Source organism: Pyricularia grisea, chromosome I (genome assembly GCF_004355905.1).
Source record: "Pyricularia grisea strain NI907 chromosome I, whole genome shotgun sequence".
In the NCBI taxonomy this organism is placed as follows: domain Eukaryota; kingdom Fungi; phylum Ascomycota; class Sordariomycetes; order Magnaporthales; family Pyriculariaceae; genus Pyricularia; species Pyricularia grisea.
Window position 1 is genome coordinate 2203182 of NC_044973.1, and position 27603 is coordinate 2230784.

Here is a 27603-nt window from a genome sequence, read left to right on the forward strand (position 1 = left end):
TAGACGACTTGCATCGTACAGCGATAATGGGGAGTGTTGAGAGCATTTGACTTTCATTTACTGCATGTCTAAACTTCCAAGGCTTAATGAGAAGTATATAACAAAAGTCATGCAATTATATTAATAGATCATGCAATTGTGTTAATAGACCATGCAATGGTGTTAATGGACCATGCAATTATGTCAATAGACCATGTAACAAGTCACAAATAGATAAAGCACTTGTTGAAATAAGGTTTAATACAAAATATATATACCACCAATGTGTTAATCTGCTATTCAACCTTAGATTGTGTTTTGAGATTATCGATCTTACAATTATTTGCAGCCTTTATATTTGGGCTTCCCATTTCCTCTATATTTCCTATCTTTCGTCATACCTTTCACTTAAATTTAACCTCCCACCTATATTGGAAAACACACAGCGTTATTATCCAACTTTCCTCCTGTGATAATGCGTGTCCAACTGCCAGTTATTGTTTTGGCGTTTTGTTTTACCCAAGCCGGGTTCGCGGCTCGCCGACCCGGGGTTGGCCGAAGTGGGGGTAGCCGAGTCGTGGCTCCAAAACCCACGGCGAGCCAGGCACCGATGCATACCTGCAAGTATTCTACATTCAGAAAATTAGACTGAATATTCTCTAATGATCTTTTTTTTTTTTTTTTTGCCAGATGGCGCTTCGAATTATCCCACCTGCCTTGACAGGTGTTTGGAAGACGAGATGAGGAAAGCAGGAGTAACCGAACCTACGGTAGAAATGACTGAAAATTGCGAGTTTCATTGCGCGGCGGCGTTCAATATGTTGCCACGATACCCTGAGGAGAACCCAGAAAACAGTGTTCAACAACATTAATCAATAGGGCAGTTAAAGTGGTTGGAACTGCAACCAACTCTCCCTCCCGAGAACTGACATTGCTGGATGAATTTGTCACTGAGACTGTTGGCATAGCAGGACGGGGGAATGTTAGTCCGTAACGGAGATCAGAGAATAGAAACTAGATCTAGGCAATCAGAGAGAGTCCTTTATAAGTCGATTGATTAGGCTCGTGATTAGTAACCCCACATTTTATGGAAAGGCATGCCCGTCCTCCGCATCGGCAAGCGGCTCCGAATGCGGCCGACCGGTATCTTTTTGAACCTGCATAGTTTGGGCTGATTACACAGATAACACCTAGCGCTTCTTGTACTAAATTTAAATTTGAATTTGAATTTTAAGTAAAACATTTACATCAGAAACTAGCCGACAAAAACCAAAGGAAAAAATAATAATAATAATGGCCCCCTCGGCAGTCAGTGAAACCCCGGCAACAGCCACACCGGTCGTGGCCAAGCCGGTCGCCGGCGGGTCGTCCAAGGGTGCCAGGGCCAAGGAGGACGAGACGCCGCTGCAGGCCATCTCGCAAGGGGAGGTGATGCCGGGCATCCCCACGTTCCCGACCTTTGTCGAGCAGCGACGACACACTCTGATCCACATGGCCGCGACGTTTCGCGCCTGGGCGAGGCAGGGCTTCGTCGAGGGCCAGTCGGGCCACATCTCGGTACGGGACCCCGAGTTCCCGGGCCTGATGTGGATGAACCCGCTCGGAAAACACTACGGCATGCTGCGGGCGGGAGACATGCTCGCGCTGGATATCGACTCGGGCCGCATCGTGGCGGGCAAGCCGAACCCGACGACGGGCAAGGTCACAGGCAACGCGGCGGGCTACTACATGTAAGTTTGTTTTTATATGTCACATGTGTCACCACTATCTTTGGCTTTTGTATTGCTGTTTCCCTCAACTAACCGAGTAAAAAAAAACAAAAAAAACAACAAAAACATGAAAAAAATAGTCACGCCGCAGTTCATAGGGTGAGACCCGATATTCATGCGGCCTGCCACGCCCATACCATGGCCGGGCGGGCGTGGTACGTGTTTGGGAGGCCTCTGGATATGCTCACGCAGGATGTGTGCAACTTCCACAACGCACACAGCGTCTACACCAGTTACGGAGGCATCGTATTTGCCGAGGACGAAGCTAACAACATCGCCGCGGCGCTGGGGACCACCAACAAGGGACTCATCATGATCAACCAGTTAAGTCTACCCCTCCATCCCATCAGTATATGGGTTGAAGTTTGCCCACTGATGCATGAACATGTATATACATATGTGTGTATATATATATATATATATATATATATATATATATATATATATATACATGACATGTATAAGCCTGCCTTGATTAGTAAACTAACAAGAATCAACCACAACAAACACAGTGGCCTGCTCACCGTGGGAACGACAGTCGACGAGGCCGGGTGGATGTTTGGGCTGCTTGAACGGTCTTGCGCCATCCAACTCCAGGTGGAAGCCACTGGCCTTCCCAAGAACATAATCACCGACGAGGAGGCGGCTCACGCTTTCAAGATGGCAAGCGAAGAGAACGCTTTGTACCGGGAGGCACAACCAGACATTGAGCTGGAGATTGAGGCGGCCGGTGGCGAGGAGGCGCTCGCCAGAGGATTCGAACAACTGGTTGTGGACCCAGAAATCACAATCGCATGAAGTCGAGTGTTTTGGGAACTTGTTAATGATGCTATTGAGTATCCGTACTGAGATAGAGGCAGGACGTCTAGAACCTACACATGATACGATATACCGTGTGCTCTGTGCCTATTCTATACGGTGCCATCTCGATTCAGTGCATGTCAAAAGAAACGTCGAAGAAAAAAAGCACACTGTACAGTGCAATGAGGCAGCCAATATGGTTGTTTCATTACCGAAAGGGGGGTGAGCCTAGTAGCCATACAGAAGTACCTACAACTTTGGTAGAAGTAAATAAAGGAAAAGAAAGTTACCCATGGCAAGAGCAAGCGGTATGTATGACTCCCAAAGGTATCCATCCAAGCCAAGCCATAAACGTTGGGCCCGGGCTGAGGATAGCCAAAATGGATCTGTGGCATGGATGAGCCCATCACCGACAATGAGAAAAAAAAAAACCGAAAAAAAAGAAGCAAGGGAACGGACGGCATAACCTTCCTACCCTCAACCCGAATCTAGACGGTGGGCGGAGCCGAGCGCCGCTTGTAAGGGGTATCCACTTCTTTCCACCCAGGCAGACCTTTTGTTCAAGCCCGTTTTCGTTTTACTATTTGTAAAGTACCAAGTTAGGAATAGAAACAGAAGAGGAAAAAAAAATGACCCCGTCGACCGGATGTTCCGCGGCCAGTAGAAAGATCGGAAGGGCCCGCAACTGGGACCACGGCTGCGTATGCCGGAGGGTTTAACTTTGACAATCGGAGTCATTTCTATGTAGTACTAAGCGATTGATGTGCGCTGGGTCCCGGGTCCTTTTCCCTTACCGGAAGGGGGGCCAAGGATCTGATCGAATGTTCTGTTCGGGTCGAAGCATATCGGCAGAAGTGGGTGGGACATAATTCTTGTTTTTTTTTTTTGTGCTTGTACCTTCCTTGTGCGTCGTGCCCTAAGCCAAACCTGTACCGAAGGACAATAAAAGCCACACCAAAAGATCGGAATCGGAATGCGGCTCATAAAACCACTCGCACGGGGCTTGCTAACTGTTTGCCCGTTCGCTTATTAGCTCCAACTCTCATAGCCTCTGATCGACGGCCGAGGCCAATTTTGTGCAAGTAAAGTCCTTGCAACAAAAAAGAAAAGAAAAGCATTTTACGCGTACTGTCTTTTGATCCGTGCTTAGTCACTAGGCTTGGACTACATTAGTGTGGCTCTTTTTTCTCTCTCTTTTTGTTTTTCTTCTTTCTAGTACCCCTGCTGCTCACCGCCGCTGGAGCGAAAGATTCCAGACCGTCATTTGTAAGGGTCCCTGGATATATGTCGTGACACGTACTTCCCTGTTAGCTATTAGGCGAGAGGACAAGAGACAAGACAGTTACAAAAAGACCACACCGCAAAGTGACTCAATGAAGCTAAAAAGGACAGAAAAAAAAAAAAGAAACCGTGGACGGAAAGAAAGGGAAAAAAAAATAGCCGATCCGAGCTCGAGAAAGATTTTTTTTCTATCCCCTCTTCCCCTGGTCTCCATGTCTGTCTGCCTGTAGGAGCTTCCCCTCCTGTTTCCACCCGTAGCTCCCAGAGAAAAAAAAAAAGCTACTACAAAGATCCGTGCTTTGCTCGTGTGAGCTCTGCCCCAAGCTTCAAAGCTCCTTCCTAGTTCATATCACTACCGCTTGTCACCTTGGCTCCTTACGGACACCGTAATACTAGAGAAATTTAGATAACTTGGCAAAGCTTTGATACACTGCCAAACTTACAAATTTGATACTGTACGGAGTATTGTGCTCATTCGCACCTTTTGCGGCGCACTCGCCGAGTCAAAATGAGCTCAATACCACATTCGTGACACCAAAAAACAACCAGCAGTTGCATCTAGTACAAAGCAGAATCAGTGGCACACCTAAGCCACCGTTGTTCCAGATCATGTCGCACTCGGGGCTCTACCTTTTTTAGGTTCTGTCGATGAAATGAAATAACTGTATACTAGTGATAGGTGAATAAGGGATATTGCTTGTTCGAATTTTTTTTATTTTTTTTTCTCCCTCTCAGCCTCCACTACGTAATGTTTCTCTGACGAGATGAAAGTGGCTCGAGCGGGCAGAATTGCGTCACCACAACTTCTTCTCCATGTACACACGATCAAAGCCCTTCTCTGAGACCCGCCCTGTCTCGCGGTACCCGAGCCGGCCGTACAGGGAAATGTTCTCAGTCATGAGGACGTGCGTGTAGAGTTTGACCGCCGAGAGACCCTCCTGACGAGCGCGGTCCTCGGCAAACGACATGAGCAGCTTGCCCACGCCCTGGCCCTGCGCCCGTGGCGCGACCGCTACGTTGTCCAGCAGCATCGCTCCCTCCGCCGTCTGCGGCACGAGGACGAGCAAGCCGAGGATCTCCCGATCGTGATTCTGCTCCTCCTCGTCCCCACGCCCGCTTGCCGACGCCGCTGCCGCAACCGGCTGCCCCGACGTGCACACCGTCACTTTGCCCTGCGTCACCAGCGCGCCGTAGTCCTCCAGCATCGGGCCGGGCTCCTTGCCGAGCCGTGCGATATAGTGCGAGTAGGCCGCGTCGACGAGGTCCCTAATGGGTTCCACGTCTGCTGCAACCGCTGGGCGGAGGAGGGGCCGTCCTGACGATGGCGACGCCCGGAGTCCCGTCATTTTTTTTTTTTTTTTTTGTTCAGGGGCCCTTTCCAGACTTGAAGCCTCCAACCAGAGGACAGCGGTTGGGCATGTGGACACTCTTTTTTTCTTGTCCCGGGGCCTATGCAAGGCCTTCTTGTAAGGGGTGCAAAGAAGCTCACCAAACCAAAAGGGCTTCTCCCACATGCATACACACACTCTCTCACCGGTATCTCTCTTTGTCGCAGATCGCGTGGCACCGCAGTTAGGTCCGGTTTTCCGCTTGGTTGCACACTACTGCACACAGTAATAGTAGGTAGGTTAGGATTGTTTTGGTCCTGCCTTGGCTTTTTGGGGTGGCGCCAGGTTTGCAAATCCTCCCAACCGAATTTACTACTTACCACCTTCTCGCGGGTACATACACCAGGGGTTGGGAAAAATCAGAACATGGAAGCCAAGACCACACCAATACCCGAAGCACATGAAGGTCTGGGCTTTTGGATCGTCAGAAGCAAGAACTAGGGAGAGGCCGAGGTGGGGGGGCAACAGCGATTACACGGAGTACTAGAACTAGTACTGAGTAGAAATTGGACATGCCTATGAAATACTGTACGGTACCAGAAGCGATGGGACGTACTTTGTCAGTGTTCCAAATTGCAATGTACCTATTACCACGTAAGCGTGATAGAGAGGTAGGTGACTCCGTTCTTCGCTCTCTTGGTATGTGGAACCGTTCTGAGACTATGCTCCACCAGGCGCTGACTTAACCGGTACCTATGGTAGAACTAGAATTTAACCAGCTTCCGTTGCTTTTCGCTGCTAGCAGCCCGACTACTTGTACTGCCTAAGGCATCTATCAGGCAGGAAGGCATGAAGGCAAGCATCAAGTCAAGCCCCGATCACGGATTTTTGCACTGCCGACCTCGGACGGCATGTTCATGGCTCGACAACATCAGCCAACCTTGATGGTAGAAACATAGGTAGACTGCCATGGTCATGGTTCGATGCTGAAACAAGTTGTTTAAATTGGGTTGGCCACGTTTGGTTGGCTGGAGCCATGTTTGGCTAACTATCCATGGCGGAAGCAGAGGTGATGAGTTTTAATTTACACATTTCTACAACAGACGGCATTTTCATTTAATCCCATGTTTTGGACTAACCACAAACCCATGCTTCTGGGGGTACCTGTTTGAGGGAGAAAACAAAAAAAAAGGCACGGCATTTTAGTCGCAAAGTGGATTCTGGCCAGTGTTGGATACCGTACCATTTTCACCTCAACAAATGCCTTTTATTCCAAACACAGGAACCAAAGAAAATTCAAATGAACCCAAACCAAGAAAATAACACATGCAAGTGGTATCAGATAGTACTACTATCTCGTCTGATCTTTTAATTTTCTTTAGTTTTCTTCTGGCGTCAATCAAAATTTTTAACACTAGGTAATAACTTCTCCCACTTCCCACTGTTTGTTTCTGTGAGGAAAAAAAAAAGTCAGGAGTAAACAACAAGAAGCAAAAACAATAATGTTACCCTACCCTAGAATTGAGTCAAATCGCGTGATGATTTACACGGCAGGACGGGTGCCTGCAGCGCAGACCGAACGATGGGCTACTACCGTCCATCAATTTTTTCCCCCCTCTTGCCCTTGTCAAGGTCGGTCACTCCACTCCCCCGGCCGTCGATCAGTCCGGCAGCGGCAACGGGAAGAATGAAGGGCGCTACGCAGGGTTCAGGGTTCATCAGGTTCCTGCAAGGGTCAAGATTCCTTTTTTTTTTTTTTTTTTTTTTTTTTTTTTTTTTTTTTTTTTTTTTTTTTTTTTTGCTTTGCGATCAAGCTCTGAGGCAGGCTTATTCTTTTTTCTTTGTCAATGAAGCACGTTTTCAACTGCCGATATGTGGTGATTGCTCAGGCCAGAAAAAAAGGCTTATGATCTGACTCTGCTTTCCTCTTGTTGTTTTTTTGTGTGAGGTAACCCAAACAAAGCCGGGGTCTCTAACGCCTTTTGCGAAAATCCCGATTTCCGAACCAATGGTCTTGTATACCTTGATGATGTTATATCACATCTGGTAAAATGCACCTCTACTGTACCGTACCGTATTTGTAGCAAAATACACACAAAAGAAAAAAAAAAGAGTCTGCATCTCATGCGGTCGTCAAATGTTCAGACTCCTCTAGAATTCTTCGGATCAGATTTGAGTGTGACTAACAGCCAGTCAGCTTTGGTGGGACCTGAACCCCCACCATATTGGGCCAGGCACCCTTCAGCTTGACTGGGCCTTGGTTGCACTGGTGCCTTGCCTGGGGCCAAAAACCCACACGCTTCCGGGATGTGGGCCACTTCTTTTGGCTTCTCTCTCTACTGCTGAGTTGTCACTTGTGGAGACGAAAGGAGAGAAAAAAACTTCTTCCCACAACGCAGCATTCGGACATGACCGTAATCGTATGTATGCACACGTGTTGAAATGAGGCCCGCTCATCTGCCTAGCCAAGATGGTTAGGTTCCTGTTGGAGGCGGAGAGAGCAACAGAAAAAAAAAAAAATAAAGAGGAGGGGAAAAAAATAACAAAAAAAATACATCACCCCCACCCGGCTACGAGCCGTACCAATGCCTCAAACATTTTGGCTTGCTGTTGGCCCAAAACAGAGCCCCAGTAAGGCACGGCTGGCGGGAGAGTGCCGCTGAAACCTAGCCAAAGTACTCCCAGGTGGTAACACGAAAGAATAAACCTTTGCTATTGGTACAGTGCTCTCACATCAGCCTGTTTGGATTGCGGCCTGATATTGGGTTTTGCTTGGCAGGGAAAGGGAATAAAAAAAAAGCCTTGGACTATCTCCCGAGGAATCTACTGCACAGTATTGCGAGTTCTGTACAGTAATTACAACGTCCGCACTATGACCGGGTCAAGGTACTTTGTGAAATGGTAGAAGTAGAATCTGCTGGTCGTCGTCATATTACGTGGTACATATCGAATGATTTCGAGAAAGAAAGAAAAAAGTAGGACAAAACATGCATCTCCTCAATATCCTCGGGGGGCGTAGGTCTATTCTGTTTTCTCTCTTTGCACGCACTGTCTCTTTTGGCTGAGCAAATCCTTTTTTTTTTTTTTTTTTTTTTTTGGGTTTCACCGAGAATCTCGATCTGGCACCAAAAAACTAGATGTGGATCGCAAAAGGCAAGCCAAATAATAAAAAAAGCAATCAACCAAACGCCAACAGGGCGCAAACCGTCGTACAAAACCATTGCTACTGTGCCGTGGGGGGGCGTCTTTGCGACAAAAGTTGAAAGGGTGTCCCATAGTTTGAACTGGGGGCTGCACCACAAATGCTTTGAAACAAGCTGTGCGGGCAGAGTAAGGAAAGAAAATAACTAAAAGTTGCCCAAAACGGCACGACGTCATTTCGTTCCCGTCCTTTGTTGGAAGGAAGGAGGAAAAAAAAAAGTGAACAAAATAGAGGGGCTCAAAGTTAAACAAGCATCGCAAAACAAATGGGCTTTGTTTTGGTTTGGGATCCAAGAGCAGCCCCGGACTCCATCACTCATCAATACTACATGACTAACTTGGACAAGTCAACAAAGACTTCACACAAGGTTAGCTTTTTGGGGGGCTTAGTTCCCAAATGTGGAAAAAAACGAGTCCTTTTGTTCCAACAAGGTAAAAGAGTCACATGAAAACTGGCTAGCAAAATAAAAATAAGGCTCTGTAGCGGATATCGTTGTGGATCCTGCACAAGCCTCATGTTCAGAAAAAAGCAAGAATTGCAGAACAGAAAGGAACCAGATGGACCTTGAATTGCAGCCAGTCACAGCTGAGAGATGCAACGGCTATGCTAAATGTCGTCACTTGGCTCCCAAGTGGATAAGAGATGGTGCAATGCGATACGGTTATGTACTGTACTGTGAAAGTGTGCGAGCGAGAGGGGTGAACGGACGGGAACATGGAAGTAAAGACGAAACTTTGTTCCTTTTTTTTCTTCTTTGTCATTTGTCTCCGTACCTAGTGCTGAATAGTAGCCGAGCGGACATAAAACAGACAGATAAAAAAGACTTCCCAGGCCTATGGGGAACCCAGCTTCACGTTAAATCAAAGCCGAAACACCAGGAAGTGCTTCCAGACCTTTCAAAAGTGGGAAAATATGGAGAAAGGCTGCTCCTAGAGCCTGGAGCTGTGAGGTAATTTGGGGTATAGGTTCCCCAGGAACAGCTCATCAAGAATTCTGTCGGGAGATGCACTGTATCTTAATATTAGCATGGACGAGTTGTGGAGGGAAACAAACACGACTATGCATGCATTCACTAACAAGAATTAACCTACCTACCTGGTGTGTGGCAAGCCAACCCCCAAATTATGCGGTCAGCTGCATAACGTAGAGTCAGTTTGATGTAGAGAGAGCCCTCTTTTTTCTCGCCTGCGGTCTTTCCTTGATACGAAATCCCATCTGGGACGTGAATACCGTGTTGGGCTCCGGCACGCTAATAATTTGTTGCGTTGTGCATTGAGTACCTCTTGGCCTTGCGTTGGCTAGTGCTACGACCAAGTACGGTGATCCCTCAAGGTTGCTATAGTACCACGAACGCAGTGTTTTTTTTTCTTGTCACATTGGTCTAGGGGAGGGGAGAAATAAAAAGCCACTAATTCTTGTACTGCAGAAATAGTTAATGAACAACTTGCATATCTCTAATGCATCCAAGAGGATGCCGCTATATATTTTCATCGACGTCCGTTCCCTTTGGCTCAAATTGTCCCACTCTCCTTTTTCGGAAATAGCTGGAATTCGAGGTTTGATCGTTTGGAATTTAAGGGCGGCAAACCGAGCAGGGCTTCCCCTCAGCAAGCTTCATGTTTTTCATGCCCATGCCATTGAAGCTACCCTAGCCGGCCACTGTGCACCAATTTTTCTGGTCAATGAGAGAACTTTGTCATGTTACCCTCACAGTAAAGTAGTAGTAGACTTTTGAGTTGTCAAGTTGGGAGGGAAATTTTTGTCTTGTTGAGCAATTCTCCAACAATGTGTGTGATTCAGTGCAGTTCGTATGCTGCAGCTAATTCGTACATGGGTCGCCAGAGCCCCCCTCTTAGCATCTGTGGACAGATGCTTTTGTTCTCCAGATATCTATCCACCGCCATTCTTTCAATGCACTTAGAAATATTGTGATGCCATCGGTAGCTTTATAAAACTCCTCTTGAATTTCCCAAAACAAATCAGGTGTATCATTCCGCCCAGTAAAAAAAAAGTAAATAAAAAAAAGCCAGGGTATATCTCGTGTCAGAAAGTTTCCCAAGAGTCCAACGCGGCAACAGTGACATTCTGTTTGTGCCATGCGATTCCCAGTGTCCAACGCCTTGTATCCTTCCATATAAAAACAAGTCAATCTCCCGGATGCCCATGCCAGCGCTATGTTAAAGGTCAAAAGGGGGTGGAGGGGTGGTTCGTGTTCGTGTGCTGTAGGGGGGACGAGTGTGCATGGCAGCGCATCCGGCGTATCCGTATCCGTATCCCATTCACTGTTGTTGAAAGGACGTCCAGAAGATTGATGAACAAAAATGACAAAAGATGTTTAAGAGAAAACGAGCTATGCTCGTCAACCTAGGAAACCAAATCAAGGTGATTGGTTTGGCCTAAGTCAAGAAATGTGTAATAACTTTTAATGTTTTGGATGATGCCGTGCTCCGGTGAAATGCATGCTTCTTTTTTTTTCTTGTACAACAAAGGAAAATGTGGTGAAGTGTGTATGGTGGCTATGCGAGCAGAACTGAGAAGAGGTTTTTCGTTTTTTTTATCGTTTAAAAATGTCGTAATGCTGATAATGTTGGGCTCAGAAAGCCTCGGTGACTGGTTCAGGGGTTTTAATAATGTGGTTGTGACGTTTATTGTGACCTCCTTCGCTGCAGCCTCACTTGCTCAAAAGAGCTGGCGTACGCTTGGAGTTCCCTCCTGGCCTTTTCTGAGAGCTGGTAGGCCTCGTTGTTCTTAGCCGCGTTGCTGCCCATAGACGAGAGGCTTGCGTGTGAGCTGGATGGCGAAAGGGTCTGGCCGGGCGCCGGGTTCGCTGAGCGCTGTTGGTACGACTGGTAGAGTGGAGAGGCAGAGGAGTCGAAACCGTGTGACTGGTACAATGATGAGGTGCTCGAAGTCATGTTCGAGAAGCCCCAGGCGTAGGAAGGACCGGCCAGAGCTGGAGAGCTGGCACCCGAGTTGGGTGTGGACGAGGAGGGGGACGTCTTCTCGTAGTCGGCCAGGCGGCATGATTCTGAGCAGTAGGTTGCACCATCCGTCTGCCTGTCACAGGCAAGACAGAATTGGTGATCCCACTGGATTTCAAAAGCCATTGTATCGTATTATGTGAGGTTGAGATGGGAGTTCACAGTCGAGGGGTAGAATCGTGTTGTAGACCACTTGTTGCGATCTTTTTGTAGGATGACTCGACGTTCTTGGTCGAAATAGTCTTGATCGGTTGTCGAAGATGATTGATTATAAAGATGTGTTGCAAGGTTTCAATTGTATGATTTATTTGTGAGCGAGAGAGCCAAGCCGGTGGCAGAATCTGTAAAGAATTTTAGAAGTTGTTGGAAGAATAAAAAAAAGTTGATATCCTGTAGGAGCAACAACAGTCAGAGAGGAGCAGGAGGAGGAGGAGCTGGATCTTTTGTAATTATCGTCTCTACCCTTGTCGGGCGCGCAGGCATCAGCTTGTACCTGATGAGCACGAATTCACCAATTTGGTGTGAGATGGGTACATGACCGCACTGGATGGATCCTCAGCAAGCTGTGTGTGAGTGGGCTGGCCTGATGACCACACAGAGATAGGATCCACTCTCAAAAAACCTGAGTGGTGCAATAGAGGGCCCCTGGTCGTGCCATTCTGGCTTAGCGCCGTCAACCCCGGCACAGAGCTACCAGGGGGGTGAGAAAAAAGTTCCTTTTTCCTCCCAGAATAGCCGGATAGGGTACAAAGACTGGCCCTTTGGTGGAGCCCACAAGGCCAGTGCGGAGCAGGTGTGGGTGTATGTGACTCTGCGGAGGATGAGGGGGGTGTGAGGACATCAGCCTTTGCGAGGAGACAGTAAAAAAAAAAAAATCTGCACAAAAACCCATGAGTAGGCTGACGTTCGGCAAATCGCCATGGCGCTGCACAGTGGGTGTGAGTGAAGGGACTGGACTGCGCCATGGTTTCAATAGCAGGCATGTTTTGCCCATTGTACACAGTGAACCCCCACCACCCATATCAGAGCATCATCATTCTTCGTGATAGCAGATGAGGATGAGGACGATGGTGCAATTTTTGTTATTGGCAATTATACTGTACTGTATTCCTGAGGGTCTCGACCCATTGCGAAAAAAAAAAAAAAAAAAAAAAAAAACGCCAAAACCAAGTAGCAGCAATCCAAGGCATGAAATGGAGATTATGTTTACCAGCCTACTACGTAGTTACCACTGATCTTGGTTTAATCAGCAATCCCGGAGAAACAAAGGAAGGAAAAAAAATTACACTGTTCACGCGGGCTGCTAGTGGTCTCACCCATCGCCTGAGAACGAACAATCGTGCACAGCATACTACTGCAGCCCGTCAGGCGATTAACGTACTATTGCTCGCCATTTAGGGCGCGTGCGACCAAAACCAGTGGCTGTACTGTAGAATGGGATCCAGATCTGGGCGGTGTCCCCGATTTTCTCCGTACCGCAGTAGACACAAATCAACCCAAACGCCTCGATCAAGAGCGACGGAATGAATGTCGATCAATCGCGCAATGAGATAGGAGAGCCAGGCACGGGAAGCGATTTAAAAAAAAAAAAAAAAAAAAAAAAAGGTTGTCAAGGACTTTCGTCAAGTTTTGGGTTTATCCCCCTCTTCCTCTACCTACTGTATCTGGAACTGACATCCATTATTTGACGGTCTTGTCATTGTTTGAACTGATTGATTGGTAAATGAAGCGTGGGGGGCTTTCTTCACAAAACCAATTAATAAACCCAATGTAATGTGACTGGGGCTGCATCAGCTGCACCATAAGGAAGACATGGAAAAGACAAGAACGGATAACCAGAGATAAAGAGCCAGCCGGTTTTTTCGAAAGGTGGTGGCGACAGCAGGGCCATTAAGAGTTCTCTAAAGTGGTTGCCCGCCGGCTGCATTGCCCAAAATGTACCGTATATTGAATTGCGTAGAGTGAACCATGGTCATTTCACTTGGAATTCCCGCCAGAGACAAATCAAAGAATGGCAAAAACAATTGGGGTCACAGCGGGTAGTTTTAACATATGCGCCGTTCACAGGATTTGATGCAACCCTACCTGTCACCTCTCACATTTCTATCATGTTGGCAATCATACCATAAGAGAGGGGTTTATATTGTATTGCCTCATTGTCGTGCTAGCACCCACTAATTATGAGACCCTTGGGGTCTACAGCAGCGACACAGGATTGCAAGCCAAACATGTAGAGCCATGAAGAACACGTACTTTGCCGGGAGATTAACTACTGCGTAGCCATGTATCCTGGGTACATGGTATATGGTGATGGACCGAGTACCTAGCAGCTACATATTTCACCAAAGCTCACCTACTTTACTGTACCGTACAGTACTAGAACTACAGTAGAATGTCCTTATTTGTCGGTACAGACGCCTTCATGTCGCAAATTGCATAGGGCCAATCAGACTTGCACCCACTTTATCACCCCGACTGCCTTGAAATGGGTCCGTTTCTCTCCGGGTTGCCTGGCATTTATTGGCTGCTTGCCGCCGTCTTTTATCAGTTCAAGACATGATTGAGGGGTGTGGCGCCAAGACAAGCAGAGCAAGATAAAACCACCTGTTTCTTACTTGACGCCTTTTACCACTGTTGTTGCTCCCCCCTCAGGTGAGAGGGAGGCCATTGAGGGAGCAGGTGGACAGAACTGTTACGAGATAGATCTACATTTTCATCTCCTCACCAAGGTGCCTCCTTGGTTTCCAACAAGTTTCCACAAAGCTGGTCAGGAACTGTGCGGTACTGCAGTCCACTTTCCCCATCCTTACCTCCGTACCACCCCCAGATTTTTTTTGTCAATGAACAGGGTCACACAATGTACCTAAATCCTTGCAGAGCATATAGTATTCTCGGAGTTGTTTACTCCTACGAGTATGTAAACTGCAGAGAAAGAGATCACGTTCTGCTATTTGGTCACAAATTGTCTCATTGGCGAGTCAGAAACGAAGATCGCTTTGAACAGAGCACGCCATTTGCACGCAATTTTGACCACGACTGTCTCCAGCATAATAATCAGCAAACTTGACTCTTGCTAGTCTCGTAACCTAAATTAAACGATTTTGACATGGCGGAGGACATGTATCAAGGGAGCAAAATGTCAAGGATAAAAAAAAAACAGACAAGGGAATTAATTAATTATAAAAAAGAAAATTCAAGCAGGAAATGCGAACCACTGGTGGATGGCTTCCCGTTTCTACTTGGGGTACTATACCCTCCCTCCTCGCCTCATACTCCGTACTGCAGGTCAGAAGCAGGCAGGCAACCCAAGCTTACTTTACATAAGGTAGGTAGGGTAGGTACCTTACCTTACTTGGCCTTAGATTTTGGACCTTCCTCCTCTAGATATCAGCACCTTTGGCAGAAAAGACACCTGCAGTTGGCTCGCACAGCATAATGCAGGTCGTGGTCAAAACGGTTTAGCTTGGGGTGCTTCATGCATCCATCCCCTTTTATCTGTTCCTTTGACTGGTTCTCCGCTTCCCCTTAACCAACGAGATTCGTGATATTTGGAAAAAGACAACCCTCATCTTTTTGTTACGCTTGCCCACCTGAGGCGGATAAACCGACGATCATTTGACAGTAGCGTAGTAAGGGGCACACAAATGTCCATCCTGTTTCTCCCGACAACCTGATTGCAAGAGGTATTTGGTTACATATGTAGCCAGAGTTGCAGAGTCGCAGAAAGGCAGCAGCAGCACCCCACACCACCCTGCAGAATCCTATGGTCCCCGTCGCCGGGCCTCACGCAGTAGCGTCGTCGAGTTTGATCGATCTCTTGTGCAGTCTGGAGAGAGGAGGGTGGTTGAGGAAGAAGGGAAAAAAAGAGGAGAAGCCGCGTGTCGCCTCACCCTACCTCTTCAGCGAAAATTTTCTGTTTATCTATTAGGCTCGTCATTGATGGGGGGTGACCCTCAAACAGTACGGACCAAAGGACAGTCAGGCAAGACAAAACAAGACAGGCTATTCGCCCCCCAACTGCTAAGTTGGTCCATTTGCCACTCGCGAAGAAAAATTTTCGTTTTAATCTACTCATCTTGATGCTTCTTTTTTTTATATTTTTTTTAGAAAAAAAAATCAAAAAAATCCGTTCTAAATCTTCGCCAAGCATCGGATATTTCAGCCAGGAAATTATTGATAAACCCCCAAACCCAGACCAGACCCTATCTACAGACAACTTGCATGCAGGCTTGAGGGGAAGCCGACCAGAAGAACTCCACCTACGGGCATTTTCATTTTCCCCTGGCTGATAACCCTTGTCGCCGTCCGCTCTTATCTTTCAATCTTTCTCACTTTTCTCCCCTTCTTTGGTATCCTTCAAAATGGAGAAAGAAAAAAATCCACAGTTTCCGGTTGCCGATAAGTCACTCGTCAATGTTCTTATGACCAGCATTTACGAAGTACCACCTTGGATCTACTTCGTATTACAAAGCGTGTACTGGATGGAGGTACCTGGTCACAATGCTACATATATGTATACACTCTTGATGGCACCATCGACAAAATATGTATCCGTCGGCAAAAGACATATTGAGTAGTACAGGAGACGAGGTGCAGCTATCTGTCTCGCCTGCCCTGCAGCTTGTTTACGTGATTTGTAAAGGGTTGGCCCATGAAACAAGCATACAGTGAGTGGATCTGTTCAAACAAGATTGTATAAGAGACAATAAGGCGTACTTGGTCTGGAATTTTCCTCTAGGCATCTTGCATACGGGTGGCTTTGCAGACGAGATTTGCGACATGTATTCTCTGTCACGGCGACAAGATGCGTGATTTGTAAATACGATATACAACCCTGGCAGTCGACCTTGCCTGGAACAAGGGGTGGCTTGCGTCTCAACCTCGGCCAAGATTATAAGAACCTGCTGCATTTTGAGACATAATTACAACGTTTATAATAACTTCCGGAGTATAACGCTTGTTGAGTTGAGCTATTTTCTTTTTTATTGCACATTCTTTGCTTCTCATTCTGTCCATATTTTTTTTTCTTTTTGTGAGCGGACAAGAACCGTTCCAAGATGCCATAGGAGCCTTCTGAGCCGCTACTTGATAAGCGAGGTTGGGAGAAAAAAGAAAGAAGCAAAATCAATAAGTGGCTTCGTTATTGAAGCACGATTCCCGCTCCTCTGCTGTCCGACTTTGATCTTGATTGCTCATGCTTCTCATCGTAATATCGGGTAGCCGCAGGTGAGTCGAACGATCAGTAACCCGTCGTATCATGGACATCGTGATCCACTAGGTTGATCTAGACTAGCAACCCTTTGATCGTACCCAATACGAAGCAAAGCAAGCAAAAACCCTACCTACACTTCGACCTCAATTTTTCTTTTTGTGATGGCCATCCTAGCAATTTAGGACTGGGATCGGGTTTGTACGTGGTAGTTTGTGCGGGGGAGGGGGCTTGGGGGGAAGGGGATAGAGGGACGTGCGCTCCACCCAGCCCCATACCAACAGCAAATTTGGAGCGGGATTGTCCGCAGAAAGTGGGCAGTTAACGCTTGGCTCTTTTTTTTTCTTTTTTTTTTTTCTCTTTGTTTTTCTGTTTCTTCTCTTTCTCTCTTGATGTGCATTATCCAATGTGAGCGTTTGGGAGGTTGAAATTCTAGGCAATGTCGCCTGTTTTTACAACGTCATAAAAAAAAAACTCCAATTCAACGAGGTTGTAAAAGACAGGGGAAAAGAAGAAGATGGAAATCAAAGGGGGGGAAAAAAAACAGGACTGAGCGCCTGCTAGCTATTCCCGACGCCTAGGGCTAGAATGGACCCCGGTCTTTCACCTCATCCTGCGCTAGCTTCAGGTGGCTGAAGCGAGGAGCTGTTTGTTCTTACCTGCGACGATGGGTCGTGCAGTTGACGCCTGTCAGCTGAGCTGGTGGTGTATGGAATTAATCATGACGATGGCATTCTCCAAAATGTTGAGCGCTAAGCCCATCTCGGAACTTGATTTTGCGAAACCATTCAGCTGCCCCCAGTGCTTTGTCTACCTCGACCGAAAATGAAATAAAAATATAATTAATAATATATAAGGAAATATGAAGATATGCATCTCCTACTTCGCGTGTCAAATATTCCTATCAATCATCTCTTGATATCTTTTCCCTCTTAAATTCCGTCTTACAACAATAAGTATAGGTTTGATCCGTCGTGCTAACCGACGTTCGTCATGCCTGCTGAATTCGGCAACTCTTTCGTAGTGCATTCCACGGCGCGGCTTGGTTTATGATTGGCGAGGCGCCCGCCCTGGTCTAAACGCCATCGGATACCAAACCCCTTTGGGCAGCCTAATTGCCTGCCGGCGCGCGGTGCCATCAAGGGGAGGAAATCTAAACAAGCCACCCTGGGGCAAGGTCTCGGGAGGAGATTCATTGGGTACTTGTGCTTAGTATCTATCGTAGGAGTTATAATGGAACCCCCACCCCTGGTAGACCAACGGACGGCAACAACTGGAGATAGCTGCAAGGGTGAGAGTAATAATCCTTTGCTCGGATGTTTAATAGGCTGTGATATTATAGTCATCCAACCGATGATGAACCGTCCAAAGCCGTCGCCCCCAGGGCTGTTCTTTGTTCTTGCTTGCTTGCATTGAATTGCAAAATATGCAACAGTTGATTGATGATGTCTTGGTAACTATCGCTCAGACCCTTTGCCAGGCACATCCGTCAACCGGTCCCAATATTTCTGGGCCGGGCTCGACGGTTGTAGGGCTGGTGTCCTCATAGCGCGCCTCCCCCTTGCGTGAGGATAAAGTGTCGCCCATTGAACGGTGAACAATTTTTTTTTTAGAGTCGGTGACGAACCTAGCTTAATTTGTCAGATGAAATCAGTGCAAAAAGCGGGAGGCTTTTTTTTTTTTTTTTAAACTATTTCAAAATGGCTCTTCACGATGGCTTGCTTTTTACCTTCGCGGTTACACCGAGCGTAGCAAGCACCGGGACTTGTTCTCGTCTCCACACACGAATGACACCTGAGCCAACTTAGCGCAAAAGTGATGAGATGCACGCTACTTGATCTTCATCACACGCCGAGAAAATCAACAGACAATCAAGTGGGTCTGAATAAAGCAGGTGGCCATAGTATCCAAGTAAGTATCCCTGGGAGGGCATCACTAGCTCCAAAAAAAAACCCCAGGACAGGTTAATATAGGCAGAGCAGCTTAACAGACTGCCTGCCGGAGTTTCTATCAAAATCGGAAGTAAACAACTCCAATAGCCATCAATCGTGGGCATCATGCCCAGATAGCCTTTTCTGCCAAGGCCGAGCGGCTGATCAGACAAGAGGACGAGACGTTGTACTATCAGTACCCACCCAGGTCTGAGTGAGCGAACCTCTCTCTCTCCCTCTCCTATCAGGAACATTGATGGGGATGACCTCGAGACATGGAATAAGCCAACTCGAACATTCGGCATAATTATATCAAATATTTGCCCTTGATTGTTTGAAAGTTTCTACCAGTAGGTTTTTGAGTCGCCTGAGCCTATCCATCCCTACTCTGGCTCGCAAGGTCATCAAACGAAAACATCGTCAGCTCCGGGTTTCTCTAGCGGGAAGCAGGAAACGACAAGGGGCAGCCAACAACCAATCGAATTGCAAAGCTTTCACCAGCGCAAGACAATTAACAATTCAAAGAATACGAATCCAACTTATCTGAAAGAGGACGTTTCTTTACCTGGAAAAGCAACGATAAAGAAAACTTTTCAACAAAGTTATAAGGTGACCTTCCTCAAATTGTAGTGGCAATGGCAAAGTCGTAAATGCTACTGTTGCATGGGGGAATTCAAAAATAGCAGATGTAGAAACCAGTTTTTTTTTTTTTTTTTTTGTTCTTATTTAAGCCAACCCTTTGCGTTATTGGTACAAACTCCGAGGCCGAGCATGAAGCGATATTGCGTGCGCGGCAGTCAGGGGATGACTGGGTTTAACTTGACCCTACAAGCCCTTGCACAGCCGAGCCAGCTTTATCTTCCATTGACAAAAATTACGGAGACAAAAAAAAAAAAAAAAAAAAAAAAAAAAAAAAAAAAAAAAAAAAAAAAAAAAAAAAAAAGAACTGTAGAATTGCGAAAGCCACCCCCTCCCCTGGTCATGTCGTATACGTAGTGGATGGAGAAGCCGACCCCATGAAAGTTGTTTGTCCCCATTGCTTGCAAGCTTGAGTTGGGTTACGGCGGCTGTCCAGAGATGGAATAGATTTTCACAAGTGAATGATGATGATTTAAAGCAATTCGAGACTCAGCCTACGGCATGAGCGAGCTACTTGGCCTACTTCGTACATTGTGGTACACACATTAATACTGCAGGGCCATTTTGGCGATTTGACCGCGAGAGAGGATATGGTGCAGTGCTAGTCATTTGGTTAATATGAAATTAATATATGGACAGCTTTTTTCTAATGCCATGTTGGCTCAGGCGCATTAAACTACTCACTTGTGCATATAAATTAGCAAATGTTCGGTGACAAAGTCGGGTTTATGTGCTGAAAGGGACAAAAGCATCATGCAGCAATTTTCACCATAAAATATAACATGATAAAGGGGAATTACCAAACTTCAGGTATTTTGATATGTAATTTCTAATTTCTCACTTTGTTTTAATCCAACCGACTCATATTTATATCTATCATTCTGTTCAACTTGTTCTATGTCTCGCTTTTACTCTTATTTTCTGTTGCCCTTTTAATTGGTTTTGCTCGCTGTTTTTAGCTGTGCAACTATTTTCATACCCACTTCTAAAGATATATCCCCTTTTTGCCTTTTTTGTTTTGTTTCAAATACCGAAGAAATGCGTTTTTCGTCTGTTTCTGCAATTCTTCTCGCCTGTGGCGCCATCGCTGCTCCTCCAGAATATTCTGAAGCATCCCACCACATTGAGCGCCGAGGATTAACATACAAACAATGCTTGAATATTTGTATTGCTGGAGGGCTTGTCTTTGGCAGCCTCTCGATTCCGCAAGCAATCTACGGTCTCAACAATTGTATCATGTTTTGTAAATTCCATTTCGGCGGCGATAATGGCAATAACCACGACAATGATCACGGCTATGATTCCGGCAATGATTCCGGCGATGATCGGGACTATGATCGGGGCCTTTACCGTGACCCTGATCATGGCTCTTACCGTGGCTCTTACCGTGGCTCTTACCACAAATAGTCGAGATAATGCTAACATCTCAGAGCTTACAAGGGCTTTGTATTTATTTCCCTCGCAATCATTACGACCTCAAAGCCGTTTTTTTTTTTTTTTTTTTTTTTTTTTTTTGTTTGTCTTGCTGTCATGGGTGGGAATCTGGCTGACACTTAGTTGGGGATATATGATGGTGAATGCACAAGTTTATGTCAGGTTTTTGTTCCTTACCAGTACCACCAAACAGTGGCTGTTAGTTTGCCATTATGGCCGTATATTCCCGTAGGAACGGGCAAAGATGTAGTTGGCCACCAAGATTTTTTTTTCTTTTCTGATAGAATAAAATTTCAGGCTTTTCTACAATGCATTGCTTCTAAAAGTATGTACGCACTTTTTTCTATGGACATCTACTGTAATTAAGTTCATTCCGTAAATACCTGTATATTTTGAGAGGGGCGAATGCTGCCTTCCCAGGTTTAAAACTTGGCATTAGGCCCGCCCCATCATCTATCATCCCCGCATTTTAGTGAAGCCAAGGGTTTCTCTACCTAGGTTGTTGCGAAGTAGCATTTACGCAAGTAAACATACAGACTTCGGTTCAGTAATCAGTCCCCAGCAGAGAAAAATGTTGACAAGGACACAGCTAGGGGCATGACATGAACCGACCTAAAGAACAGGTAGCCAATGTGACCACACGGGGATGATGAACACATCCGAACACCGAACTGACCAAGTCTCCGAGTGCGCCCATTTGTTCTCTGACGGGTGTCTACTGTCTGAGCCTCATGCATCCTCAACCAGAAGCAGTATGGCTTCCCGCCGACGCTATCGCTCACCTCATGCAGCTGGCCGTCACACTGTAGCGAATACATTTACAGTTTGTGAAAATCTCTGCATCCTGTGCCTCCTTATTGATCACAGCTGAACCCTGTCGTATTTGGAAAGGCTGGACCAACCGTTCTGTTGGACGACCCCTGTTTGCCATGCGCAATCTTCCAGCTGTTTGCTTACCCAGCTGCTTTGTGGGGTCTTGGCTGGAAATTTGTCTTCTTCCAGCACTGCCGGATGTGGCCAATCATGCTGTCGGCGACTTAAAAAAAAAACTCAGCTTGTTCGGTCTGTTATAATGTTATCTGTGGATTCTGGGCCCAAGGGGAAAAAAAAAAAAAAAAAAAAAAAAACGTGTGCGGCACAGTCAGACCCTTCCAAACATGGTCATGGGGGGCTCCAAACCACATCATCGGTCCCGGCTGGGCCCAGGCCCTGGCTGGCGTGTGTTGCTTGAACGTCTTTTTTGCTACGACCCGCGCGGGTGGATCATGTCGGCCTCCTGAGCCTCAGTCCGACGGCCTTAGGATGCGAGCTCATCCTTCTTGTCATTACGCGAGGTTCCTACAACCTGGATGTTTACACAGTGGCCTAGACTCTGGTATTGACTTTGTACCCCAACGAACTTACACCAAAATCTCCTATCGGAGATATGTTGCCACGAGGGATCGGAGGGACTGGTGTGCTTACTGTGTGTCCAGAGCGTGAGCCAAGCAAGGTATGTTGTTATTAGTTGATTTCCAATAGTCTGGTACGGCCCAGTCTCAATCTCAAGGTGCCCAACAACCCATGCCATGCTTCCACACATCTGGTTTATGTTTGTCTTGGATATCATAACGCCGCATTGTGCAATCGATTGGCCGACAAGGTGATTATTTTGCCCCTTTGCTCTTACATACTCGTTCCATATGTCCCAGGGTTATACCCCCCCTTTCCATACCAGGACTCATGTGACGAGAGAGAGGTGCAGGTTAATCTCACTGCGCCGCCGGCTTACATTACACTAGCCGAAAGGAACAAGAGATCGACAAAGACCGAAGAGCTTGTAAGCAAAGGCACGCTAGGCAAGGGTTCAGTTACGGTGTGCGTCGGTGAGGGTGGAAGGAATTCTGACCACGGTTTCTTTTTGTTTTCTAGGGCCCTTGAAGCTATGGCCCAAAGAAACACGATTTGCAACATAAGAAGTGATACGTGTACGAGCATGCAGGGAAGTGTCGGAGATACTTGATCGCGGGCCATATCGGAGGGAAGTCTCTCCGCTGCCTGCCGACTCCGTCCTTTGATGATGTCTTCACATCGGAGATGACATGTTCGATTGAACCCCAACAGAACATTTGCCCGTTGTCCTTGACTGGCTTGTTGTGGCAAGCATACCAACGTGATAGCCTGACAGTGCCCATGTTCACCAATTAGGGATGTTCAATCGTGGGTGTTGAGGCTTGCACAAACACTGGGTATCACAGTGTGTGAGATAAGAATGTTTCCAATCCTACCTGTATCCTTAAGTCAACCGCTTGTCCAGTTTCACGGCTAAATGGTTGCCCAATGTGGGTTGTATTCACCCCAGTGCTTTCCCTATACTAGAGAATTTATATGGCGCATGTATGTCCTCAGTGATAAGGAGCGACGGTGTTACTAGTGTGATGGTCGTGGCCGATATGGGCCGGTGCCCGCAGTACCGGGACTTTCCATGTGAAAGTTGAGTGCTGGTATCGTGTAACATTTTCTGAAGATAGTGCAGCACTGCAGCAAGCACAGCGGCCGAGTCTGGTCGGTGTTATGGGACTCTCTTGGCTTCGGAGAACATACCACAAGGGTATGACGGTACACTAAAGGGTAACACGGCCGAAGTGTTATGCTGCTTGCTGTATCACAGCTGGATTTGGGATCGAACTCGGGAGAAAAAAGAGCCTGGAAAAGTCCTGTGTCTCACTGCATGTTCTGGGCAGTATGATGCAGAAAATGACTAGTGCCTTTTGTGATACTCTGCAGATTTTAGTTTGTGTTCCGGGCCGGAGGTCTGTCAGATATATATTATGTTGTCCAACACTGGAAGTGTTATGCAGTGTACAAACTATACACAGTCTAGCTTGTGGGAACTTGTATTAGACACTGATGGCATCCTCGTTGTCTTTTGTGGCAAGTTGTGCAGGATACACTAGCGGATACCAGTTTAGACCCTTAGCAGCTCTTAAGGGGCATTCACATATTTAAAATATCATAGTCTTACGTTGAACAAGGGAATGCTTTGGTTGGTGACATAGCCCAAACTTGTTCACATTCCAGACTTTGGAATCTGTATAACATGTTGTCCAGGGAGTTGGTGCTTGACTATCTTTTTCATGAGCTCTTGATGGACACTAATTGTTGCTGCTTGACGATCAGCACCGCGAGACATTGTTTCCACGATGATTTGCTTATTCAAGAACAAAACAAATGGCAGAGTTCCGACAAGACAAAGTATTATGATCAAGGGATCCCGCTGTCATTCACTCCAGAAGCCATCAGATGCTGTGATATGTACCGTGACTGCACATCTGCGTTTATTAGGCTTTGCCAACTCACTTACCCTGCACCATCCTCACTCAGTCCTATTGCGGCAGGACCTGGAGCTTTGCACTGATATGGTACAGCCGTGGCGCTTCTGGCATCGAATAATCCGGGTATTCGTGAGAGTTGTCGATTAAACGCTGTTCAAGGTACATAAATTTAGTCAATAAAACTTTATTTACGGCAGAAAACGAAATATTCTCATGGCGACAAAAGAATAACATACAATGGAGTCGGTTGATAGCCAGGATCACACCGGAGCTCGGAGAATCACTGTTCCCCACCCCCACCTTGAAGCAGTAAACCGCTTCTTCGTCGCCGCCTCGTTTGGAGCTTTGTCGAAGGAGCTCAATTTGACGTGCAGCGGCTTTCCAAGAGCTCAGGATTTTTTTTTCGCCCGCCCGCCCGTTTGGTTGCACCGTTAAAATTGCGACCTGCGCAAAAACATAGAAAAAACCATTCGCAACTTTTCAAAAGATCCGGTACACGTTCACAGGCCGGTTTGTTATTTGACTTGCCAGGCGCCCATTTACTTTTTTTAATCGACCGCTCTAGGGTCCTTACCCCCACCTCGGCCTCTTCAAAATGCAGGCTCCAGTCGTGGTGATGAGTACGTCTTGATACTACTCCGCAGTCGCATTCTCGCAACATGTTTTAGTGACTGACAGCAGGCTCCTCATAGACACCCAGAGTGGTGGTGAGAGGCAGACCGGGAGGAAAGCACAGTTGTCAAACATTGCAGCAGCAAAAATGTGAGCTCGTCGCCGCCTCCCCAAAGTCCCCTCGGTGTTCCTACTACACCGCGAAAAGGAAACAAACACAGCTGACCAAAGACCAACACCCCCACTCAAACAGCGTCGCCGACATTATCCGATCATGCCTGGGCCCCAAGGCCATGCTTAAGATGCTGCTCGACCCTATGGGCGGCATCGTCCTCACCAACGACGGCCACGCCATCTTGCGAGAGATCGAGGTATCGCACCCCGCCGCCAAGAGTATGATTGAGCTGAGCCGGACACAGGACGAGGAGGTCGGTGATGGTACAACATCCGTCATCATCCTCGGCGGTGAGATTCTGGCCCAAGCCCTGCCCCAGCTGGAGCGCAACATCCACCCTGTCGTCATCATCTCGGCTTTCAAGCGCGCTCTCAAGGATGCCCTGGAGATCATCGACGAGATCTCAACACCGATAGATATCAACGATGACGAGGCCATGTATCAGCTGATATCCTCTTCCATCGGCACAAAGTTCGTATCAAGATGGTCCAAACTCATGTGCAGCCTCGCGCTGAAGGCAGTCCGCACCGTAACTTGGGAGGCCGGCAGTGGAAAGCGGGAGGTGGATATCAAGCGGTATGCGCGTATCGAGAAGGTGCCTGGAGGCGAGATCGAGGACAGCAAGGTCTTGGACGGTGTCATGCTCAACAAGGACATTACGCATCCCAAGATGCGCAGGCGAATCGAGAACCCCCGCATCATCCTACTTGACTGCCCGCTCGAGTACAAGAAGGGCGAGTCTCAGACGCAGATCGAGATCACCAAGGAGGAGGACTGGAACAGGATTCTTCAGATCGAGGAGGAGCAGGTTGAGGCCATGTGCAAGCACATCCTAGAGCTCAAGCCCGACCTGGTGATTACCGAGAAGGGCGTCTCCGACTTGGCACAGCACTACTTCATGAAGGCCAACGTCACCGCCCTGAGGCGTGTGCGCAAGACAGACAACAACCGCATAGCGAGGGCAACGGGAGCCACGATTGTCAACCGGGTGGAGGATCTGCAAGAGTCGGACGTTGGGACACAATGTGGTCTCTTTGAGATCGAAAAGATTGGCGACGAGTACTTTACCTTCCTGACCAAGTGCAACACCCCCAAGGCATGCACGGTGCTTCTCCGTGGTCCGTCAAAAGACATCCTCAACGAGATCGAGCGCAACCTGCAGGATGCCATGGGCGTGGCTCGCAACGTCATGTTCCACCCGCGCCTGTCACCAGGTGGTGGTGCCACCGAGATGGCCGTCTCTGTCCGTCTGGGTCAGCTGGCCAAGAGCATCGAGGGAGTCCAGCAATGGCCATACCGCGCCGTGGCAGAGGCGCTCGAGGTCATCCCCCGCACTCTCGTACAGAATGCCGGCGCCAGTCCTGTGCGAGTCCTTACCGATCTGCGCGCCAAGCATGCAGAGAGCAAAAGCTCTTGGGGCATCAACGGAGACACTGGTGGCCTGGCCGACATGAAGGAGTACGGCGTCTGGGAGCCCGAGGCCATCAAGGTGCAGAGTATGAAGACGGCAATCGAGGTAAGTCTGATTTATATGATGGCTTTTTATTACTGTCATCATGTTTTTATTTTGCTATATTTACACCCTATCCCAACATTTGACAAGCACGTACTGACTAGCGATTAGGCCGCATGTCTGCTCCTGAGAGTCGATGATATTTGCAGCGCAAAGAAGGCACAGCCAGGAGTCGGAACCGGTATGACTGGAGGCGATGATTAGACAATATTTAGACTAAGAAACAGCGCGTTTCCCCATGGAAAAACTCGGTTCGGATTTGGCATGAAGCTCGTCCTCAGTTGCTCAAACTACTTCGGAAAAATAAAATAAAAAAGTAGGAGGAGGATGTGCTGAAAGCTGGCACCCCATTGTGTTTGACTGGTAGGTGCCGATGCTGGAGTTCAAGGTAGACAAAAAGGCCACTGTTTAGTGATAGAATTCCCTCATGGCCTGTGCTTCCTGGAGCATGCTGTAAATGCGATCAACGTCTCAAGGGCATCATATTATTTCAGTCATCGTCGTGTATCACTATACCGGGAGTCTGTGCAGAGCCTGGGGTACCGTTCCCATTGCTGGCCTCGGCTCTAGCCGTCTCTGCGGCCGCCGCCATGACGGCACTGATGGGCTGCAGACCAGCATCGGAGCCTTCATTTTTGCCATCGCCACCGCCATCACCGTCACCGCTATCATCGCCACCACTTTTCGCAGCTTTGGCCGCCTCTGTATTCGACTTTGACTTGTCGGCCTGTATAGCCCGAAGCTTTGCGGCCTTTTTCTTTTCCCTCTTCTCCCTGTTCTTCCTCGTCTTTTCGTCGTCCTTGGTCCCATTCTCCGCCCTCCTCCTCTCAAACTCTTGCTTCTCCTGCTCCTTCTTCAACTCCTCGTCCATGACCCTGAGGCGCTCATTCTCACGCCGCCTGCTGGCCTTGTAGACGTGGAACTCGCCCGAGCCGGCACCGGCGCTGGAGCCCTGGACGTTGGTGACGATCTCGGGGGGAGCGGCGAGCCTAGGCTTCTTGTCGCCGGTCGGGAAGCGTATCTCCTGGTCGGGCTTGGCGAAAAGGGCGTCGAGGTGCGCGGCCTGCTCCGAGACCGGGGTCAGGGCGCGCTTCTTGGTCGGGCGTTTGGAGCGCGGGTCGGCCGACGTCGGGACACTTTCCGGTCCCTCGCCAGACATTGTGGGTTAAATGTTGTTTCGGGCGGCCGTTAAAAAAGAGACAAAAAAAAATCCTTTTCTTTCTTTTTTTGTTTCTTGTTGGGGTTGCTTTGCCTTGGATCGATCACACACATGCGCAAGTGCGCGTGCAGGGGACGAGGAATGTGATTAAACGCGCGCGCGCGTAATTCTTCTTCTTCTTCAGGATGGAATTGTTTTTTTTTTTTTTTTTTTTTTTTTTTTGGTAACAGCTGCGCGTCGCCTGGGGTTGGCGCAGGCCGGTGTGATGTGTGTGGG

The 27603-nt window shown here is 47.6% G+C and overlaps 6 protein-coding genes across 6 annotated transcripts; 2 read left to right on the forward strand and 4 right to left on the reverse strand.

Moving 5' to 3' along the window:
- Positions 1–272: 272 nt before the first annotated feature.
- Positions 273–949, reverse strand: PgNI_05687 (uncharacterized protein). Its single transcript, XM_031125718.1, has 2 exons — positions 749–949; positions 273–608 (listed from the first exon to the last, which is right to left on the reverse strand). Exons 1-2 carry the CDS (start codon positions 846–848, stop codon positions 406–408), a joined length of 303 nt encoding a protein of 100 aa, XP_030982280.1. The 5' UTR covers positions 849–949; the 3' UTR covers positions 273–405.
- A 208-nt stretch (positions 950–1157) lies between these two features.
- On the forward strand, positions 1158–2655 carry PgNI_05688 (uncharacterized protein). The gene is made up of 3 exons (XM_031125719.1): positions 1158–1709; positions 1829–2071; positions 2261–2655. The coding sequence occupies exons 1-3, from the start codon at positions 1273–1275 to the stop codon at positions 2544–2546; spliced, it is 966 nt and encodes a 321-aa protein (XP_030982273.1). The 5' UTR covers positions 1158–1272; the 3' UTR covers positions 2547–2655.
- A 1969-nt stretch (positions 2656–4624) lies between these two features.
- Positions 4625–5176, reverse strand: PgNI_05689 (uncharacterized protein; the record flags this gene model as incomplete). The annotated part of the gene is made up of 1 exon (XM_031125720.1): positions 4625–5176. One exon carries the CDS (start codon positions 5174–5176, stop codon positions 4625–4627), a length of 552 nt encoding a protein of 183 aa, XP_030982274.1.
- Positions 5177–11005: 5829 nt separating this feature from the next.
- Positions 11006–11467, reverse strand: PgNI_05690 (uncharacterized protein; the record flags this gene model as incomplete). The annotated part of the gene is made up of 1 exon (XM_031125721.1): positions 11006–11467. One exon carries the CDS (start codon positions 11465–11467, stop codon positions 11006–11008), a length of 462 nt encoding a protein of 153 aa, XP_030983098.1.
- Positions 11468–24241: 12774 nt separating this feature from the next.
- PgNI_05691 (uncharacterized protein) lies at positions 24242–27521 on the forward strand. The gene is made up of 4 exons (XM_031125722.1): positions 24242–24488; positions 24561–24630; positions 24734–26171; positions 26280–27521. The coding sequence occupies exons 1-4, from the start codon at positions 24464–24466 to the stop codon at positions 26370–26372; spliced, it is 1626 nt and encodes a 541-aa protein (XP_030983097.1). The 5' UTR covers positions 24242–24463; the 3' UTR covers positions 26373–27521.
- Positions 26659–27327, reverse strand: PgNI_05692 (uncharacterized protein; the record flags this gene model as incomplete). Its single annotated transcript, XM_031125723.1, has 1 exon — positions 26659–27327. The coding sequence occupies one exon, from the start codon at positions 27325–27327 to the stop codon at positions 26659–26661; it is 669 nt and encodes a 222-aa protein (XP_030983100.1).
- Positions 27522–27603: the final 82 nt, after the last annotated feature.

What these genes read in the sequence shown, in the direction of transcription:
- PgNI_05688 (XM_031125719.1), top strand. Translation starts at nt 1,273, where the DNA reads ATGGCCCCCTCGGCAGTCAGTGAAACCCCGGCAACAGCCACACCGGTC. An exon ending in AACGCGGCGGGCTACTACAT is followed by an intron (nt 1,710 to 1,828) that starts GTAAGTTTGTTT and finishes TGAAAAAAATAG; the next exon opens with TCACGCCGCAGTTCATAGGG. An exon ending in GGACTCATCATGATCAACCA is followed by an intron (nt 2,072 to 2,260) that starts GTTAAGTCTACC and finishes CAACAAACACAG; the next exon opens with TGGCCTGCTCACCGTGGGAA.
- PgNI_05691 (XM_031125722.1), top strand. Translation starts at nt 24,464, where the DNA reads ATGCAGGCTCCAGTCGTGGTGATGA. An exon ending in GGCTCCAGTCGTGGTGATGA is followed by an intron (nt 24,489 to 24,560) that starts GTACGTCTTGAT and finishes GGCTCCTCATAG; the next exon opens with ACACCCAGAGTGGTGGTGAG. An exon ending in AACATTGCAGCAGCAAAAAT is followed by an intron (nt 24,631 to 24,733) that starts GTGAGCTCGTCG and finishes CCACTCAAACAG; the next exon opens with CGTCGCCGACATTATCCGAT.
- PgNI_05687 (XM_031125718.1), bottom strand. Translation starts at nt 848, where the DNA reads ATGTTGTTGAACACTGTTTTCTGGGTTCTCCTCAGGGTATCGTGGCAA. An exon ending in AATTTTCAGTCATTTCTACC is followed by an intron (nt 609 to 748) that starts GTAGGTTCGGTT and finishes TTCTGAATGTAG; the next exon opens with AATACTTGCAGGTATGCATC.